General features: G+C 44.2%; 2 protein-coding genes across 4 annotated transcripts; one reads left to right on the top strand and one right to left on the bottom strand.

Annotated features, from left to right (window-relative positions):
- Positions 1–253: 253 nt before the first annotated feature.
- On the top strand, positions 254–11,883 carry polq (polymerase (DNA directed), theta). Of its 2 annotated transcripts, none has more exons than XM_085912523.1 (35): positions 254–464; positions 542–575; positions 654–979; positions 1,050–1,276; positions 1,372–1,548; positions 1,629–1,759; positions 1,839–1,995; positions 2,072–2,183; positions 2,255–2,456; positions 2,546–2,687; positions 2,918–3,064; positions 3,155–3,367; positions 3,442–3,584; positions 3,649–3,838; positions 4,121–4,263; positions 4,400–4,593; positions 4,774–4,898; positions 5,027–5,270; positions 5,340–6,657; positions 6,771–8,037; positions 8,136–8,267; positions 8,328–8,518; positions 8,642–8,849; positions 8,927–9,120; positions 9,190–9,318; positions 9,396–9,570; positions 9,647–9,767; positions 9,879–9,979; positions 10,071–10,153; positions 10,218–10,319; positions 10,393–10,504; positions 10,629–10,753; positions 11,039–11,174; positions 11,256–11,350; positions 11,545–11,883. In XM_085912523.1, the coding sequence occupies exons 1-35, from the start codon at positions 391–393 to the stop codon at positions 11,656–11,658; spliced, it is 7,584 nt and encodes a 2,527-aa protein (XP_085768649.1). In that variant the 5' UTR covers positions 254–390; the 3' UTR covers positions 11,659–11,883. The 2 variants fall into 2 exon arrangements, with proteins under 2 accessions (XP_085768649.1, XP_085768650.1); XM_085912524.1 differs by having other exon boundaries at positions 1,053–1,276.
- uba6 (ubiquitin like modifier activating enzyme 6) lies at positions 11,854–20,211 on the bottom strand. Of its 2 annotated transcripts, none has more exons than XM_085912525.1 (32): positions 20,128–20,211; positions 19,585–19,679; positions 19,325–19,419; positions 18,899–18,927; positions 18,536–18,630; positions 18,345–18,456; positions 18,159–18,239; positions 17,955–18,077; positions 17,687–17,810; positions 17,504–17,607; positions 17,350–17,412; positions 17,169–17,245; positions 17,013–17,079; positions 16,799–16,942; positions 16,573–16,719; positions 16,402–16,482; positions 16,229–16,306; positions 15,779–15,960; positions 15,535–15,640; positions 15,353–15,442; positions 15,173–15,253; positions 14,953–15,081; positions 14,797–14,848; positions 14,656–14,719; positions 14,506–14,575; positions 14,335–14,406; positions 14,127–14,250; positions 13,842–14,035; positions 13,589–13,716; positions 13,357–13,444; positions 13,185–13,279; positions 11,854–12,846 (listed from the first exon to the last, which is right to left on the bottom strand). In XM_085912525.1, the coding sequence occupies exons 2-32, from the start codon at positions 19,623–19,625 to the stop codon at positions 12,705–12,707; spliced, it is 3,078 nt and encodes a 1,025-aa protein (XP_085768651.1). In that variant the 5' UTR covers positions 19,626–19,679; positions 20,128–20,211; the 3' UTR covers positions 11,854–12,704. The 2 variants fall into 2 exon arrangements, with proteins under 2 accessions (XP_085768651.1, XP_085768653.1); XM_085912527.1 differs by lacking the exon at positions 20,128–20,211 and adding an exon at positions 19,871–20,024.
- Positions 20,212–20,686: the final 475 nt, after the last annotated feature.

Below are 20,686 nucleotides of genomic sequence, written 5' to 3' on the forward strand. Positions count from 1 at the left end.
TTGTACATTCGATGCACTTGCAGAGAATAGTGTTGCACCAAGCCTGTCAAATCCGAATGAAGTAAATCACAAGCGCGCACGTTCTCTCTCTCACACACACACAGGACAACGACAAAATCTATGCAGCAAATATTCTGCCCATAGCCAAACTGCTCTATCAGAAGACAATGATTTGAGTCATAAAATGTTATCTTATTATTGTAAGATACAGTGTACAGCATGTCGAAATTGTGTAGGAACCTTTACGTGCGAGTCTTATTTCCCGTCGGACTGTTTTCCGTGAAACGATAAAAAAGTTGCAGAGTTGTTTATAAATCGGCGACGGGAAACAAACCGATGTCATGTTAAATAACGGCAATCATCAAACACGTTCATCAAAATCAGCACAACATGAGTGCACTTGGTGGTTCTCCTTTGAAAAGAAAATGCTACATGGGAATGCACAAGATCAAGAAGAAAAAGATGTAAGTTTTCTTTTGGATCTTTTAAAAATATGTCAAATGATTGACATGTGATCACTTTCCCCGATCCGATTTACCAGCGATGAGCCAGCTCACAGTCACAATGGCACAATGGTGAGTTGAACATGATTATACTATATTTATATTCTGTATCTTCTCTCACACAAGAGGTCTCTTGATTCCATCCTGTAGGGTGTTGCAGTCGGAGAGTCCACGCTGGCTCTTGATGCCGAGATCCTGCATGTAATGCAAGTGAATGACCCTGGAAATAATGCATCCGACGCGCAGAAAAAGGCAGACGAGGATTTTCTCAGCATTCGGGAAAATAACTGGGAAAAAAATGACAAGAAACTTACTAGGAGAGCCAACTGCAAAGACCTCGCTCAGCGGCTTCTCTTCAGTGAGGACTTGGCGGAATCACAGCCTGCAAGGTGTCAGAAGAGTAACAATTTAGCAGCAGCTCCTGCATGCCGCAGAAAATATATAAAACGTCATCAAGGGGCGGAAACAAACACTTTGTGAGTCCTAATTTGCATTCATCTCATGCAAAATCTGTTTACTGGTGATGTCTTATTATTTGTATTTCAGCAGGCGGAAGCGGGTGTATAACAAGAAAAAAAAGGGACATGAGAATATGAATGCAGGTCCATCTCATAATGTTTCTGGGGACCACATCTTGTTCAATCCCACGCACATGGCTGCTGCTGTGAAGAGGTCCAAACTGCAGCAATCATCTCAGAATCAATCCATCTCTGTGCTGACGATTCCTAGCGGCTTAGAGCAGTGTACGCTCAATGACACCTTACATCAGCCGGGTAAAACATCCTAAGATCAACATGATGGATCTTTTTGTTTTGTATGAACTCCTCCCATTTTACTGAGATTTCTCGATGTGCTCTCAACTGCATAGGCTTAGCTTTGTGTGTTCCTGAGTCACAATCAGACAAGCTGTTGTTATCCAGTTGGGGTTTACCCAATCCAGTCTTGAAGTGTTACAACAAACATGGAGTAACCCGCATGTTTGACTGGCAAGCTCAATGCCTCAGCCTTGGTCAAGTTCTGCAGGGAGGTAACCTGGTCTACTCTGGTAAGACTTGTGCTGCGTTAAAACAAGTCACTTTGAGTACTTTTTTTTTTTTTTTTAAATGTATTCTTCTCATTTTATAGCTCCCACTAGTGCTGGAAAGACTATGGTGTCTGAGTTGCTGATTCTGAAGCGTGTGTTGGAGACGAAAAGAAAAGCTCTCTTGATTTTGCCGTTTGTTTCTGTGGCCAAAGAGAAGATGCACTATCTTCAGGTGAAGAGTGGGAGGCAAATGATGCGAAATAATGCTTTTGTGTCAATGGCGTTGTTCAAACAGTTCTGTGGTCTCTCAGAGCGTATTTCAAGAAGCTGGCGTGCGTGTGGATGGCTTCATGGGAAGCACATCAGCTGCCGGTGGTTTTGCCGCTGTGGACGTGGCTGTATGCACCATAGAGAAGGCCAACTCTCTCATTAACAGATTAATAGAAGAAGGCAACATGGCTTTACTAGGTAAATACAGCTGTAAAAGCCAGCTCGCAAGTGGTGATCATGTGTAACTTTTCCGGGTTTATATTTGTTCCTTCAGGTATGGTCGTGGTGGATGAGTTGCACATGGTTGGAGATTCCGGAAGAGGATATCTACTTGAACTTCTCTTGACCAAAATTCGCTACATTGCGCAGAAGCGAAATACAGCTGGGTTTGTGTCTTCTGTGTGTGAGTGTGTTTGGGTGCATTCTTTTATTTCAGACAGATTTCCTGTTTTGATAGGTCGCTTTCTGAAGGGGTGCAGATAGTAGGTATGAGTGCCACGTTGCCCAACTTATCCCTCCTGGCCAACTGGTTGGGCGCAGAGCTTTACCAGACCGACTACAGACCGGTACCCTTGCAGGAGCATCTGAAAGTGGGCTGCAACATCTACGACAAGAGCCTCAGTGTGGTTCGAAAGTTCATTCCAGCACTCCCGACAAAGGTAAATGATAGTGAGCGTAGGTTAATGTGTGACTCAATTAAAAACCAAAAAAAAAAAGTTTTAATCGTCGATGCTGTTTGTTCTTTAAGGGAGATGATGAGCACATTATCAGTTTGTGTTATGAGACGGTGCGGGAGGGACATTCCGTGTTGCTCTTCTGCCCCTCCAAGAACTGGTGTGAGAAACTGGCCGACAGTATCGCCAGAGAGTTCTACAACCTCAAACATACTGGTTGGTCATGGTTCACACGTTTTCCAAAAAGAATGACAGAGATCGATGCCCTCACAACGGGTGTTTAATTGCCACCAAATGCCACAAAATGGCGGCAGCCCACTTTTGTTTGTATTAATTTATTCCCTCAATTTATGTCAACGTTTAGTTTCTCAGCAAATAATATAGGCTAGTTTAGAAGCTGCAAATGTGCACATTTTCACTGTATTTCTTACGTAAATGTATTCCAGAACGTGACAGCGATTCAGAGCTCCAAGCGGTGTGCTTGGATCAGGAGGGCCTGCTGGATGTCATAGCCCAGTTGAGTCGGACTCCAGCAGGATTGGATCCGACTCTAAAGCGCTCTGTGCCGTGGGGAGTGGCCTTTCACCATGCTGGTAAATACTCAACCAATTAAAAAAAAACCCAGACTGAACCAAAAATTAATATCTCCTTTGCTGAATGGGAATAAAAACGTGTCTCTGCAGGTTTGACATTTGACGAACGGGACGTGTTGGAGGGAGCTTTCCGTCAGGGCATGGTCAGGGTCTTGGCCGCCACCTCCACTCTCTCGTCTGGGGTCAACCTCCCCGCCCGCAGGGTCATCATTCGAACCCCGACCTTCAACGGACACCTGCTGGATCCGCTCACATACAAACAGATGGCTGGACGTGCAGGGAGGAAAGGAGTGGACACAACGGGTATGAAAGTATTTGGACAACACCCCAAAAGACAATCACGTTTTGTTGAATCAAGAGTGGTTCCCTCAATCCAGGTGAGAGTGTGCTGGTGTGTAAGGAGGCGGAGCGTCAGAAAGGTATCAGTCTCCTCAGAGGTCATCTTCAACCAATCAGGAGCTGCTTGGTCAGAAGGGAGGGCGAAGGCGTCAACACCAGCATGCTGCGAGCCATTCTGGAGGTCCGATCATCACGCAATGTCTCTACGACTTTGTCATATTATTACATCACCACTAACTTTACAGATCATCGTGGGAGGAGTAGCTCGCACGCCTCAGGATGTGAGATTGTATGCTTCATGTTCACTTCTGGCTGCTAGCATGAAATGCGACGGCAAAGAGGAGTGTGAGGAAGAGAGCAATAAGGGGGCAATCGAGGCCTGTGTCGAATGGCTCATGGAGAATGAATTTATCAGTGTCCAAAAAGAAGGTGAAGGTCAGTAGTGTTCAAAAGTGTTTTTCTTTAGCAGATGTTTTGGTTCAATAACAGGACACGTTCCATTTTGGTTCAACACAAACTAATTCCTCATCTGTGAGTGGGAGGACATCACACGTAATATTTTACACTTGCCACAGGGAATATTTTTCTGATTTATTTTTTCTAAGGGAGATTGAGAAGTCATAATAATAGTCAAAACAACAAAATATGGTCGGTTTAGCTACCTTAGCTATATCGTAAATAAATCCTAATTATCCACCGATGTGTATGCATTTCCAGATGAGCAATACTGTCCCACACAACTCGGCGCTGCCACTATGTCGTCTTCCCTCTCTCCCAGTGAGGCACTGGGAATATTTGCAGATCTACAGCGGGCTATGAAGGGCTTTGTGCTGGAAAATGACCTGCACGTTCTCTATCTGGTATTCTTTATAATAAGTTTACCCAACCCACATTGTACCAATAAATGGACAACTGAGGATCCCTTAACATATTCTCAAGCACACTATTTCAAATCTAAATGCATCAGTGTTATTAATTGCAAACTTTCCCCACCAGATCACTCCATTGTATGCGGAGTGGACCACAATAGATTGGTATCAGTTCTTCTGTCTATGGGAGCAGCTTTCCTCATCGATGAAGCGAGTGGCCGAGTTGGTGGGCATCCAGGAAGGTTTCCTGGCTCGCTCTGTCGGGGGGAAACTCGTCGCCAAGACCGAAAAGCAGCGCAGACAAATGGCAATCCATAAAAGGTATTACATACGTTTATTTAAAGATGTAAGCTATGATTACAAGATGCGCTGATTGATGGAATGCTGAAGCGCAAAGTTAGCTCAATGCTAATACATTCAAAACTAAATTTATATACACTGATGCTCATTTAAAATCCGTTTCCATGAATAAAAAAAAAACATTTTTGGTATTCCTTACAGGTTCTTCACCACACTCGTCCTGCAGGATCTCGTGAACGAGGTACCTTTGGGAGCAGTGGCCTCAAAATATAGTTGCAATCGCGGCCAGTTGCAGTCTCTTCAACAGTCTGCTGCCACATATGCAGGTACTCATGAATGGATGAGAAAATTAAAAAAAATAGTGGATATAAATTACTTTCTGTTCTGTCAAGATGCTTAAATTCCCCTAAAGGCATAACGTTACTTTTTAACGGCTGCTGTATTCATCCCTCAGGTATGGTGACAATGTTCTGCAGGCGTTTAGGCTGGGGCAACATGGAGCTTCTGCTTTCACAGTACCAGACCAGACTGAGCTTCGGCGTCCAGCGTGAGCTCGTGGACTTGGTAAGGGTTTCCCTTCTGACTGCGACAAGAGCACGAGCGTTCTATGCACAAGGCTTGAGCACTGTTGCCGAGCTAGCCAGGGCCTCGGTAGCGGATGTGGAGAAAGCACTGAGGAACGCTGTCCCGTTTAAGAGGTAGGATGGTTGATTTGTGGAAAAATGGGCAGGAAAAAACGTCTGTTGAGTCTTACTGTCCTTCCTCAGCTCCAAGCGTGCAGTGGATGAGAGCGAAGTGGAGGCTGTGGAGCGACGGAACCTCCGTTGCGTGTGGGCGAGCGGCGGGCGGGCTCTGACTGAGCAGGAAGCGGCCGTTGTCATCGTGTCGGAGGCAAAACTCCTTCTTCAGGGAGACTTGGCACAACTGGGCATTCAGTGGGACCCAGCAACGCTTCCCCATGCTTCGCAACAACAATATCAGACCGATGGTGTTCCAAACCAACAAGAGAAAGCTGATGTTCAGCCAAATAAGATGGTGGATGCTGAACCTAGAAGAGATCACGGGAAATGCAAATTTGACACGAGGGGTATCGAGACACATTTAGAGAAGCAAAGCAAGAAAGACCCGACCACGATGGAAACATCAGGCCATGAAGTTCTTGCATGCAGCGTGAATGAAGAAAAAAATAAACAGAGAAAGGAATCCAAAGATGATGAATCGGGAACTGAAGATAATCTGGAGTTGAGAAGCCTGGAGATGAAATCAGTGCAGGAAGGAGTCCCATTTCAAGTTTCAGTCAGAAAGCAAAAACATCAGCCAGTTAAAAGTATAACACAAGAACTGGCTGAGATTATGTCCAGCCCGATGCTTCAACTTCCAAAACTTCCTGAATCAGATCTCCCTGTAATGGCTCTTCCTCGCTTGAGAGCACCAAGTTCTAGGTTAGAAAAAGATCCAAGCGTTCACACAAAGACATCAGCCACTGATCATGCTTCAAGGCTTGACGTATCACCGATGCAGCCAGGGAAACTGAAGCATTCGAGGATCTTAAACAAAGTCCTTCAATCCATACAAACGGACACAAAGCAACAAAACTCCATCGAGGTGACTTCACATGCTGATGACTTTGCACCCGACCCCGCTCAAGAAGCTCTTAGCAAACTTCCTCTAGATAAACAAGTTGACACATCAGACTCTTCTCGTCCTTCTTCAGCCCCATTATTCTCACCTGAGACCGAGCGAGGGAGAGTGGAGGCTGCGGAGACGGCCATGTGTTCATCTCTAGAGCTCTATGCCGGTGAGGATCGAAATGAAGAGACGTTTGGTGACAGTTTTGAATTGGACACCCAGACTGAACGGATAATTGTCCAGCCAGAATTAGAAGACGCTGCTGGAAATGATGGACACGGGCGGGATTTGAATGACAGAGGTCGTACTCAAATGGAGACAATGGCAGCTATTGTGGAGGAGCGTAACAAAGACGGAGGAAGTGCGGGACTTCAAGGCCTGAACGGCAAATGCTCCCCGTTCAGTCGTTCTCTGACCGACAGCCAGATGAAGTTCATCCTTGACACCGGTCATCAGGTGAGTGACGCTATCATCATTGATTTACTAAAAACTAATTAAATCCACCGGAACCACGACAACGGCTCCTTTCAAATAAATGGTAGTTAAGAGGGGTTGTGATGTTTCCGCAGAATTCTTCTGACAATAATGTGCGTGAAGGTAATTCCCCTACTACTGCTGCTGTGGAGGAACCAAACGGAAGCAGCGACTTCTTGTTCGACAGCCTATATGAGAACTCTCTGAGTCCGCACCAAACGGACCAGGCTGGATCAGCTGACAGGGAGCAGGTCAGTCAGGAAGCGAGAGGCATCCACCCTCGATTGACCTCCCAGGAGAAACGTCACAGCGAGCTCCTCGTCACCCGGGAGGCTGAAAAGGAAGAAGCGATCCTGTGGGGTGAGTCTTTTTTCAATCTGTCAGAGTGGGGCAACTCTTTACTAGTGGGTGAGCATTTTCTGGAGAGGCAGCAGGCCGTTCAGCTGGAAAGTGACCTTCATCCTGAGGACCACCTATCATCTGCCCAAGCTGAGCCGCAAACAAGACTGAGTGAGGAATACGACAAGAAGGAACAGGCAGGTGAACTCATCTCTGTACCATCAGATGATGTCATATCAAAACAATCACCACAGAGCAACTTTTATTGCAGTCCTGGTCTGCAGGAGATCTTTGATTGCTGGCCCAGTATTTCTGGTCAACCTGTGCAAAATTGTACATTGGCCCACATAGACAATAATAAGCAAATTACTCCTTCAAGCAATGTAGAGACTCCCGAAAAGTCTCTTCAAGGGAGGAGAAAATGCCCAAAGCCTTTCAATACAAACCGCCAATCAGATACTGTTCAGCCTGAAGCACCAAGAGAGGAACCAGAGAGACCAGGTTCTGCTGGTGACTTGATACCCCCCACTCAGGAGACACCACCCGTGACGCCCAGAATAAAGCTAACCACTACATCTATCCATTCACCTCTCTCCGTCCCACCGCTCAAGCAATCGACACCCTTGGGCATCCTGCCTGGGAAACCTGCAAAATGTCAAAAGAGTCATTTACCAGAAGCTTTTTCGAAATCCAAAAGTATGACGCGGGAATCACAGCAGCACACTCAGGGAACGTCCGGGTCCCGACCCCAGTCTCCCGCAGACCCGAACCCAGGTCTCTCTCCTGACGAAGCCTCGTCCGACTCCTACGAGGGCTTCTCTCTGCAGCTCTCCCAGGACGAAGCGCTCTCCCCCAGCAACTTTAACGCGTTCTCCATCATCGACGTTTCAAGTGACAAGCGCCTTTTTGAGACCTTTGTCAAGGAGTGGAAAACTAAAGAACGCTTTTCTCTGGCTTTGGCCTGTGAAAAAGTTGCACACCAGCAGGAGCCCAAAGAGGAAATAAAAGGGAAACATAAGCGAGGTAAGCAATGCAGTTTTTTTTTTTTTTTGCATTTGCTGGGAAATGTGTGTTTCATAAATCCAGTCAGAGCACAGTGTGGATGCCCGTTGTGTAAACAGAACAAGAGAAGCTCCATGATGCTGATGGTTTTCCTGTAAGAGGCAGTGATGGACTTCTGCTAATTGGACTGTCAGTCTGCTGGGGAGCGAGAGATGCATTCTATATATCCTTTCAGCGAAACCAGAACAAAGGTACACACACACACGCACACACACAGGATTTGAGGTCATCCAGTTTTCTTTGCTTCCCAGGTTTGAGTTTAAGTCTCGCCCCACCGGATCTGGATGACAGTTTGCCAGTGGGTGAGAGGTTGGAGCACGTGAAGGCTCTTCTCAGCCGGACTTCAGTCGGCGCCGTTGTTGCGTATGACATCATACAGGTGTACAAGAAGCTGGTGTTGAGCTGCGGCATCAGCTTGGAGGGAAACTGTGAAGACCCAAAGGTATGCTGTGCTGTAGCCTCTACCTGCAGATTTTTGGGTGAGGGGAGGGGGGGGGCATCCTCAACCGGAGTAAACAAAAAAAAAAACATTTGCGTTCTTTCTATTCTGATGTTTTTCCTCCAGGTGGCATGCTGGCTGATAGACCCGAGCACTGATGAGAGGACTCTGGCCAATATGATCACTGTGTACTGTCCAGAAGAGCTTCCTCTTTTGGACGGACTCGGGAATGCACATACCTACTGTCCCCGCGTAAGAGCGGCCACCTCCAGTGTGCTCATACACACCGTCATGGACCATCTCAGAACTATTCTCCACAAAGACGGCACGCTCGGTAGGACCGGTTAAGATGTAAGAATGTTGACGATGAGGAAATTCTCACATGTTCTTTCCTGTCACGGGCCTGTCCAGAATCTTTTAGGAGCGTGGAGATGCCTTCGCAGGTGTGTCTGGCTCTGCTGGAACTCAACGGAGTGGGTTTTAGCGTGGAGGAGTGTGAGAGACAAAAGCATGTGATGCAAGCTAAACTGGCAGCGCTGGAATCACAAGCGTACGAGCTGGCGGGACACACCTTCTCCCTCACTTGCATCGACGACATAGCGCAGGTCAGATGCTGTTTTATTCCACTTCTGGAAAGTGTCATTGAAATTCAAATGGTGCATGTTCTTTTGTAGATTCTGTTCTTAGAGCTGCATCTGCCTCCAAACGGTGACGTGACCCCGTCGAAGACCAAGAAAACTCTCGGTTACACCCGCAGAGGTGGAGGCAGAGTTCGACTCGGAAAGCAGTTCAGCACGACTAAGGTGAACCGCTACCCCCCCCAAAAAAAATAAATAAAAAGATTTCCAAGAGTCCCTCTAAACTCAACTGCTCTTTTCAGGATGTTCTAGAGAAGCTGCGTCCTCTACATCCGCTCCCGGGCGTGATTCTGGAGTGGAGGAGGATCACCAACGCTTTGACTAAAGTGGTGTTCCCGCTGCAGAGGGAGAAGCAGTACCACACGACACTGGCCATGGATAGAATTTACCCCGTAGCCCAGACGCACACGGCTACAGGTCTTCACATCACACCTAGGTCACTGCATCTGGATCATCATAGAAAATATTCCGTATTTTTTTTCTATTGATTTAGGTCGAGTGAGCTTTAAAGAGCCTAACATCCAAAACGTGCCCAAAGACTTTGACATTGACATGCCCACTGTGGTGGGAGAGAGCCCGCCTTCACAAGATGGACTCTACAAGAGCATATATGGGTATGTGACATTTCAAAAACGGACCCAATCATTAAATTCAAATTGACACGACGGTGTAGTAGAATGCAATTTTTTAAAGTGCAAAAGTTATAAGAAAATGTTATGATGCAGAAGGAAGAGACGTTCTCTGGCTCCGTCAGTTCCCAGTGATGCTGCCGATCGAGGCCCGTCTTTCTCCGTCAGCATGAGACACGCTTTTGTGCCTTTCTCAGGTGCGTGATGCATTTCAGTCCACGTGGTGCCTTGACACTTATGATCTTTCCTGGTCTCACATTTGTTGTGATGGCCTTTGTTTTGCTGCAGGTGGGATGATATTGGCCGTCGATTACTCCCAGTTGGAGTTGAGAGTGTTGGCTCACCTGTCCAAAGATCAACGTCTGCTGCAGGTCTGGACTGAGGTCAACTCTTGAGAGAAGCAGAAATAAATGATTGTGTGTGTGTCTATGCTAGGTGTTGAATGGGGGGGCCGACGTGTTTCGCTGTATCGCCGCCGAATGGAAAAGCGTCGACCCGGACGCTGTCAACGACAACCTCAGACAACAAGCCAAACAGGTACTTCGGCGCTTACACGTGACAACGTGTCCAAATCACTCAAACCTCACGTCTGGTGTCTTTGATTACCCAGATTTGCTACGGCATCATTTACGGGATGGGGGCCAAGTCTTTAGGAGAGCAGATGGACGTGGACGAGGACGATGCGGCCTGCTATATCGAGAGTTTCAAGGCCAGATACAAAGGTAGGTACCATTTGATCTCCTTACACTAGAGCTGAGATCATCGTCAATTCCACTTCATTTCTCTGAAAAAAAAAAAATATATATATCTTGCCATGGATGTCATTAAATTGTTCTCTGTGTGTAGGGATCAACAGTTTCCTCAAAGAAACAGTGAAGAAGTGCATCAAGGATGGATATGTTCAGACTCTGATGGGACGTCGCAGATACCTTCCTGGAATCACCAGCACAAATCCTCACGTCAAAGCACACGTATGCATTTGAGTCGAGTTTAAAAAAACATGTTTCTCCCCTGTATCGTGGAAAATCCTTTTGAACTTGTAGAATATTTAAAAATTTCATCTAGAATCAGGTCTGTGCTACCAACAACGTAAAAATTCAGATTAACTCTTTTTTTTTTTTTTTTTTGTTTCAGTTTCTTGCATAATGAGCATCAAGATAGTTCATAGTGGCAAACAGGCAGATGCATAATTGGAATATTTCTTATTCTGATGTATAATGATGCATAGCCCTTAATAACTTGTAACTCATATCTAGGCGGAGCGTCAAGCAGTGAACACAACTGTCCAGGGCTCAGCGGCAGACATCGTTAAACGCGCCACCATCAATATCCACAGGCGGCTGAGAACAACGTACTCGAAAGCTCCACTCTCTCACCAGCACACACAACCAGGTAACACATAACCAAACTTGCTCGCAGTCAAATTGTGAGTCTGTGTAATATGCATGTGTGACACAAAACTGTCTCCCGTAGGTTCTCGGAGAGGCGCGCACTTGAGAGGGGCCTACTTCGTCCTGCAGCTCCACGATGAACTGTTCTATGAAACTGCAGAGGAGAATCTCATACAGGTAGGAAGGTGTTGAAGATAACTACATTTACACCAGTCTAAACCCACCTAAGGTACAGCTGCACTTTCAATGGAGATCTTTACAAAGATATTATGCTCAGTGGTGATATTTGAATTGAAATGTTTTTATCGTGTCATACCTAACGATATGATAAGGTAATTGTTTTTCCATAACTATGTCCTATTTCCTGCCAGGTTGCTCAGATAGTGAAGAGAGAGATGGAGTCAGCAGTAAAACTATATGTGAAGCTAAAAGCCAAAGTAAAGGCAGGACCCAGCTGGGGGAATTTGCAAGAGTTGGATATTTAATGTGTTTTTTTGTGTGACTGTCTGTCATATTTATGTTTTTAATCACAGCATAAAGAATGAAATGGTAACTGAACTTTTATAAGTCAATTGACTGGGTGAACATATCAATTTGAATGCTGTCAACCTGAGATTTTTTTTTTTAAACTGAATGGACTATAATCTTAACATCTGTATCCATGACACTAAGCAATGAAATAAAATAATCATGATCACGTTTTTATTGAACCACTGAATTGTGTGTCATCATTATCAGTTTTGATTCGGGATATTGACTGCAAATAATAATGTGAAACAGAACGTGTTTGTGTGTAGAGGTGGAACTCAACGCCAAATTACTTTTCAACAATCACTCTTCAAAACACTTGTAGAAAAGCTTTCAACAGATATGTGCAACACGTAAAGACAATTCATCCACACAAGAAAACAGACACCAAGTCACCAGAAGTAAATAAACGCAACGTTGACACACCAGGATGAACAGAAATCTCGAAATGAAATCTCGAAAATGTTGCTCTTGATTCCAGAGGTGAAGCTGTATAAAGATGTTAACTGAAGTCCTTCTGCAACTAATTAGCAAGTGTAGAAGTGAAAGCAGCGACGGCAATGATGTAACAATGCTCGGAAACACGAGTAAAAACTTTTTTTTTGTTACACCTGTGGCTAAAATGGTTGAAGATGCCAAAGAACTAGTATGTTACACCTCTAAACCAAACGCGACTGTCCTTAAATGTGGCCAAAACGACTCACAAATGAGAAAATTGTCTGAACACTTTTTCAAAATCAGGCTTTAGTACCACAAACAAAAAAGGAGTCTTAAGGCATCAGCATTGGTGGCGCTGTCAAACTTATCGTCACAGTAAAAAAAAACGAGAACATACTGTATGTACACAAATACAGTTAAGTGCTACCCGGGGACCTTCATGTTCTTCTGGTTGGATCAGATGCATGAAAACCAGGAACCCTAACTGAGAAAGAGCGGTGTGTACAGCGACCACTTCCTGGTCATTCCGACGGTATACATGAAGGAGACAGGAAGCGGGATGTCGTCAAGGCATGGGCTCGTCGCGGCTGAAGAAGTACCTAACGGGAGGACCGGCGAGGTCTTCTTCTTCGGCTCTCTCCGGAGCAAAAGATACCGTGAGGTCGACGTACTGTCGGCCCGCCGATGGCTTGATCAGCTTCTGCATCCTGCATGCAAAAACCTCGGCGGTCATGGGCTCAAAATGCTAACGTCACGTGACCAAACTACGAAAACAGGTAAGGTGTGACTGATCGTTGCCTATGCTCTTAGGCACTGTGATGTCATTTTCAAGCTTAAACTTAAACTAGTTCAACTTAAAAATACGAAGCAAAGATATCTAAAAATCTCTATTTGCTAGGAGAAAAAAAATAGAGCAATTTTTGAATTAGCATCAGAGTGAGGGACACAAAAAAGCCAACTCCGATTAAAATTCAAATGACTGGCTCATTAATGTCCGATTGCCTATCAGGACGATGAAATAACATGTTCTCAATGAAACACTCACGTTAGTTTCAGTCTCTTTGAGTGTCCTGGTATCACAGGTACATAGAGCATCTTCACACCATAGACGACCATCGTGGGTTCGATTCCATACTTCTCCTGAAATGGCATTCGTAAACACTGCAGAAATCTCCAAATAAAAGGGAGTGACAGCAAATTGCAAGAATGTTTCTCACCCTGACTGCATTTATGAAATCAGACAAGGTGAAGTCCTCGTGGCCGCTGATAGTCCAGATGTCCCAGATGGAAAAGGAGATGTTCTCCCTGAAAGACACATCATGAGGATGTGACAATACTTGAATCATTTTTGGTCAGAGGCATATAATTGGGGCGGAATGTGTGAAGGCTAACCACAACTCCACTGTACCTCGAACCTCAACATACCTCAAAGATCTGGCTAGATGTTACCTGATTAATGCTTGTTTGACAGGTGCCGGCTCAGTGAAGACCACAACAGGGAGGGCTAAATTGAAAAAGCAGTTCTTCAAAGATTCAAAGCCAAAGCCTCCAACTATCTTGATCAGCTCCAGGGACACCTAAGGCATAACAATCCAGCGTGTGATGTAATGGGACATTCTCCGTGTGACGATATTGGCTACAAAAGCATGATCAGAAATGCAAGATTTTTTTTTTTAGCTACTATATCAAGCGAGCTTCTCACCAGTCCGGCCACAGCTGCTGTTGCCGTGGCGATGGCAGGTATGATCTTGCCGGCAATGCGTTTGGTCTTGAATCTGTCGGCAGGCTCAATAGCGTACACGTTGGCTCTGAGGGAGGACGCCGACGTGACAAAGTCTAAGTGGCCGTTGCTGTCGTCGTCCTTCTCAAAATCCAGCGGCGACATACGCAACCTGTCTACACGTCACACGAAAACATACATACTCTTGTAGTTACCGGCATACTGCCTTAAGAAAAAAAAAAAACCTGAGCCATTTTACTTAAGTACCTTCTTTAACAAAGTCGCCAGAAATGGCATATTGTAGCTGCCCGATGGCCGCTCTCTCCTCTTCACTGCTGAGAGGCATCTTCAACTGATCCGGCTTCTTTGCCGCCTCATCTGTTTCGATGCACTGTGAAAAAGGCGATGGGCAAAGATAAACAAGAGACTCATCACACGTTACAGTTAAATCTTTCAAAGTGACATCGAGTCATACTTTGACAGAGGGCTGGTATTCGGGGATCTTCACACGAGACAGGATTTCAGCTACAATCTCTTCACAGAGATCCTGAAAGAAAAGCGAAAAACCACAATGACGGCGTCGTCGTCTGCGTACGTGTTGCATGTGCTGCGCACGGTCGTGCACGTAAACAAGTCAGAATCTGACCTTCTCGGAGTAAGGAATGTTATAAATTCCAGCAAAGAGTCGTGCCGTGCTGACAATAAAGGTAAAGTGCCTGAAGGGAAAGAAACAAACAATGAGCTATGATGAGCTGTGCGGTACATAAGAGCAGTAATGTCAAAGCAGCTTACTCACAGGGGTTCTTTTAAGTCAAATTCAATGGGAGATGGCGGTCTTTTGGGAGATTGCCAAAATAAACCTGACAAAAAGAGATGGAGGTTGTGCTTTAATGCCAAGTGCACAATAGGCTTCTATGGGAATTGGTTGAAAACTTACTTCCGTCTTTTAACCTTGTGTCCAGTGGGAACGCGTGCAGAAGTTGCAGGGCCTAAGTGAACAGATCATTTCATTGAAAATTCTATTTTTCATTTATTATGCACTAACAATATCTAATACAAGAGCAGAGTCAAAAATGTCACTTGAAAAACGTACCTTTCTCTTGAAATACTTTTCAAATTTAAGACGAGCCAAGGTTATGCACTGTTCCCAACAATGGGGACGCCTGTTAAGCAGTTTAATAACTTCAAACGAGCCATCCAAACTTTCACCCGCCTGCATCCTCTGTACACAGATGTAAAGGGATCATTGTAAAAACCAATCGGGAGAGAAACGCGTCATGGTGTGGAGTAGTAACAAAAGTCTGGTTTTGCACCTGTAGTACATGTTCAGCTGATTTATGCGTCTGCCAGAAAGAGTTGTACATGGAGGGCTTCTGGACAAATGCATTCTCAAACTAGATGGGAAAGAAGAAATGAGGACAATAGTGTTCATTAAGTAGAATATTTGGTATATTGCGGCTATATGAATTCTGATGGGCTTTACGGGGGTCCACCTTGTCCCTGGCCCACTGGATGGTGTGCTCTATGACTGAAGGGAATGATTTGAGGGTGCAGAAGGGAATTTCCTCCTCTGGTGGGTCCCGCTGGTAAACAAAGTGAGGAACAAAAATCATTCACTCTGTATCTTTAAGAAAAGATTGAAATTTACTGGAAGTGTGTTTGCACGTATACACACATGGCTATTGTAGGACTCGGTCAAATTTGGCACAATGATCTCGGTGTGTCCTTTAGTTCCCATTGTCCCAGAGTCCAGGAGTGCCCTCTGATTGGATACACAGCGGCTGAAAAACAGTCAAATAAAGTATGTATTGAGGCCCATTCAAAGGTGCAATAACAATCCAAGTTATTATTCGAATGAATTATTTATCACAGCGCACAATGTAATTAGTGCTTGGCTCTGCAGGCTAGTCTTGACCTACCTGTCCACGTATCTTCGAGCCTCCACATTGTCCAGTGCAGTGACCACCAGGTTCAGGTGTGAGTAGAAGGAGTCACTATAGATGCTCTCTGTAGCAGGACACACCTTATCAAGGTGAGCATCCAACTGCAAGTCAGGGTTGATCCTAAGTGTGGCTTCTGCTGCTGTCGTACTCTTTGGTTTCTGACATGAAGAAGAAAAAGTATGTGTTGTTGTATTGACTACAATTTGTGGACATTTTAACATGGTGTGTACATCTAAGACAAGTATATTTAGAATACAATGGTTCCGTGGGTCACAAGTTCAATTTGTTCCATAATTAAGCTAATAACTCAATTTACAACGCCATATAATACATATATGCATTATTTAGAAATAATATATAAACAAAATAAATAATAAATAAGAATTTAAATGGAAAATGTGGAGACTAATCATAATAATCATTCACCTGTATATGCTGTGGTCTGAAAAGAAACTGTCTATTCAGGTTGGACTTTTCTATGAGGTCTGGATCTGTGATACACACCTGAAGACAAATGTGGAATAACACATTTTCAGATGGTGAGAAAAAAAAAAGTCAGCTATGTGGTTAAAATCAACGAGGAGAAGTAAAGCGTCCACCTGTCCCGAGCTCTGAGCCAGTCCCACTCCGAGCAGTGCAAAGTTTTTCAGCATTTCACAACCTATGGCACCGCAGCCCACCTGCGAGGGAGAAAAAAAAGAGCATGCATCTCAAAATAATCGGAATGATTGATCTAAGTTTTGTTTTTTTAAGAGCTGGACAAAACATACCATGAAGACCCTGAGCTTGTGCAGCTCCCCGCACAAGGATTTGCCAATACAAGCTCGCAGTGCATCATAACGGTCTCCCCGAGGAAGAAACTCTTCAGCAGGCAGCGACTGAAGTGGCTTTACTAGCTCAATGGCATCCAGATAAAACTACAGCATATACAAATAAACCCAAATAAACCTGCGTCACTGGGACAAGTGCTACTGCGACACGGACAGTATGCCCTACCCATTGCTGCAGGGGTGCAAACTTCCCTGTGATGGCTTTAAGAACCTCCTGACTGGCAAGGCCTCCTACAGCAGCCGTTAATGGAGGAAGAGTCCCCCTCGCCGTCCTCGCCAGCCATTGCACCAACTCCGCATTCACAGGAGCCTAAACGTAAGAGAGGCGGGAATAGCACATTTGATACTTCTGCAAAGCAAACATGTTTGGTGGGACTTACTTTGTTCCTGAGTGTTGCATTCACTTCCTCAGTTAACACGAGTAGAGTGTCAGCATCCTGTAAACAGCTTGCGACAGAAAATACAATCTTTCGTGAATTCAGACGAAAATGCATACACACACAAATGTGTTCCATACAAAGGCAAGTTTGGATTACCCAGTGTTAGGAAGTCTGTTGTGCTGTTCCTGAAACGTGTCCAGAGCCAACATGGCAGCATGGATCTGAAGGGGTGCCTGGTGGGAAGGTGGCAGGGAAATTAGGGATGAGGCACCGTGACCCGCTACATATTGGCAATTCACTTTTGTCCTATTGGCTGGTTTATTTTGAAATCTGTCACCTCTGGTTTACTGAAGTCTGGAGTCAAGACCTGAGGATCCCACAGCTGTTGTTCAAGTGTGTCCTAAAATGTTTTGGATAAGTTCAGAAACAACAAAAATGTATATATTTTTTGAGAATTGATAATAATTTATTATTAAATGCATTTGACTCACAAATGTGTATATCTTTGGGGTTTTCACAAGGACAAAAAACCCGCCGTATGCGTACTCTTGTAGTTGGGATGTGTCTCCGATTGCAAAACTATGAGGCGAAAGGACTAATGATAGAAACAAAAGAACACAAGTTTCTCACTTATCTTCAACATCACGATCAACAACAGAAATAAAAACAAATACCTGAAACCTGTCTTGTGGTGCCATTGAGTTCCATCATGCCATTGACTTCTCTGAAGATGACGCTTTGGCCAGTCTGGAGGCCATGAGGCTGGTTGTCCAGGCAGGTGACCACACCAGGATTATCCTGTGCACAAAAAAATAAATATATAAAAGAAATTCTCCCAACAGTTTGTAGCATCAGTAGGGACTGCTGAGCAATGATCATCAAAATACAGCCTGGTCCTCCAAAGTTACTCTCAATATTTTGTGTCAAATTTTAACTGCTCACATGAGTGATGCTCTGGATGAAAATCTCCTTGGGTTCTTCTCCGGTAGGATCGAGCACTTCAAACTCCTCTCCGAAATCACAGAACACCCGCACACAGATGCCATATGTGTCACAGCCAACGAACTGCCGAGAAAGTGTAGCTCGCGTTAACATTTCATACACTTGTGTGATTTGCAGTTGTTGGATTGTATTTCAAAGGCCTACTCTGATGGGGGGACGTTGTGCGTGGCAAAACTCATTCACTCTCTTCTGAAGACTCAGTCTGGCTTCAGTCAGAATCACGCACTAGGAAAAAAGGAAATTAAACAAACCAGTCTCAACAGATGCAGCTGTACTCACTTTTGTACAGTGAACTTTCTACTCATCGCATGATGTCGACCTCTAACACACCTGATACTTTTGGAGAAAGCTGAGATCAGTGTTGTCATCCAGAGCGGAGATGGACGTGTCAACATGGACATAAGGGTTCAACTCTGCAACTCGCGGGCAAACTGCCTCTGCCCTTAAGAAAAGATCGAATAGGATGTACAACACTGTGATGGGAGAGAAAATATAGATGTCTTGTCTCTGATGCTCATTACCTTTTCCGCTGGCTCAACACATCCTCTTTATGAATGAAGAAGTTGCAGCCCTGATCCCAGGTTTCACACTGCTTTGTGTCATGGAGGGTGACTGACTGTATATACGGTACACAACATTCTCAGAACTTCTTATCTCTTACAGCAATCGAGAAACACTTTCAAAAGATACTGTAGAAGCAACTACCTATTCACATCTATTGTTCTTAAACTAACAAGAATGTTTTGGGATATGGGAGGAAGTACAAGCACAAACAGAACATGCAAAGTCCACATAGGAGGACTTGAGCAAAGATTTGAAACTCTTGACTAACTTAACCACTACTCCCACCATGCTGCCATATTCATAATATTACCAGCGCCTACCTTCACACCAGCCAGGACAATGTTCTTTGCTGTCAAAACAAATACGCCAATAGTCAGATCTCCATTTACTGGGTCACGTATGAAGTAGACACAATGAACTCTTCATTATGTACGCTAGCACAAGTTTATGCTAAAATAAAATGACTCTTAATAATTTTATTAAGTAGAACTACACCATGTGATTTATACAGTGATGCATTTTGAATATTCTCTCTCACAGTGGCAAAACAAATATTTGGCACAACTACGTAGAAGGATGTAGTATTGCTCTCGGCCACTGTAAACAATAAGAGTGGCAATAATGTCTATAATAGTTGTAGGGCAGAATCTTTCATATAGCTATTGTATTGGCACTAACTAATACAATCTCAGCCGGTGAAGCTAATGCGGTCAATGAGTGTATGTTACTATGGTGCGATAACCTACCTATCTCTATTCCCAGTCCTCCCAATCCACTGAGAAACACAGCAGACTGGGCCATTCGGTGCATGGCACTGTCTCCCAACACATAGCGCTGGCGACTGTACAAAGGGGAAAACATTGTTATATATATATTTTTTTTTTACACGTCAGTAGTTACCTTACACATTATTCCTGGCAACTATGTAATGTCCCACTCTTTCACCGTAACTTTGAGTTAATGATGATCCCTATCAACAGTGAATAACTGACGTCTCCTTGCTTGCCTGTAAAGAGAGTCATCTATTTCCATCGAGTCTTCGGCCATCCTGGGAGGGGGGAGAGGGTAGGAAATAAACTGCTTGAAAGATAACGATGTGACCTATTAAAATACAGAAGAGTTGTCAGATGAGCTGTCACAAATGTTGATCCTTCAAAAAAATAAAAATAAATACAGCGCACCGTATTGTAGCTGAATGGCTAACTACATGCCAGCTAACTGTTGTTATCGTTAAAGTGGCATTTATAGAACATTGACTTAGTTAGTAGACTATCAAAAAAGCTCCCGTTTACCTGAAACAAAAGACAAAATGTGTATTCAAGTATAGCTGAGTAAAGCTCTAAAGCTGTGAGTAGGTGCAGCTAGCTATCATGGTGCCAATGACTGGTACCGGTGACGAGCACCGTCATTGGGCATGCGTAAATTAGTTAAACGTGCAGACACACAATTCATAGAGCGGATCACTGTGGAAAGAGGCAGCAGATAAATACACAATAACACCAAGGATAATTAGTTAAATTAGTAGGTAAAATAATTAAATCTTTCATACGTAGAGACTTGACAGTGAGCGTGAGGAGCGGTGGCGAGTAACTGATTGTGATTGGTCAGAAATTTGGAATGTTTCCGGGTTATCAAGATCACGTGATTGGGATCGTCGAACGCGCTCGCCAAAGTGTACTATTTGTGTGACACATTTTTTGGTACGTTTTAATCAAACACCTACTAACATTTAATGAATAGAGCCTGAATTATACAACAATGGAGTTTGTCTTGTTTCGCAAAAAAAGAAAAAAAAATCTGCACATATACGGTGATTTCAAAACAAACACGTTACTTTAAGTTCATCAATTAATTGGATTTCTTTTTTTTTTTTTTTTAATTGTATGTATTTTTTTTTTCAAATTTTACATGGTAATGATTGTTAATCCTAAACTGTCAGTACTAACGAATGTCCAGACTTCTGGAATTTGAGATCTTTCCTGTTTGAAGAAGCAAAGTTCAACAATCCAGTGAAACATTTACATCGTCCTCAGCCTCATTCAGAATGTTGATATAAGGGAGAAGCGAGCCAGATGTTGTTCTCAATAGAGTCTAATAGTCTAATAGTA

This window comes from Syngnathus leptorhynchus, chromosome 5, assembly GCF_054491065.1.
Source record: "Syngnathus leptorhynchus isolate UIUO chromosome 5, UIUO_Slep, whole genome shotgun sequence".
Taxonomy (NCBI): domain Eukaryota; kingdom Metazoa; phylum Chordata; class Actinopteri; order Syngnathiformes; family Syngnathidae; genus Syngnathus; species Syngnathus leptorhynchus.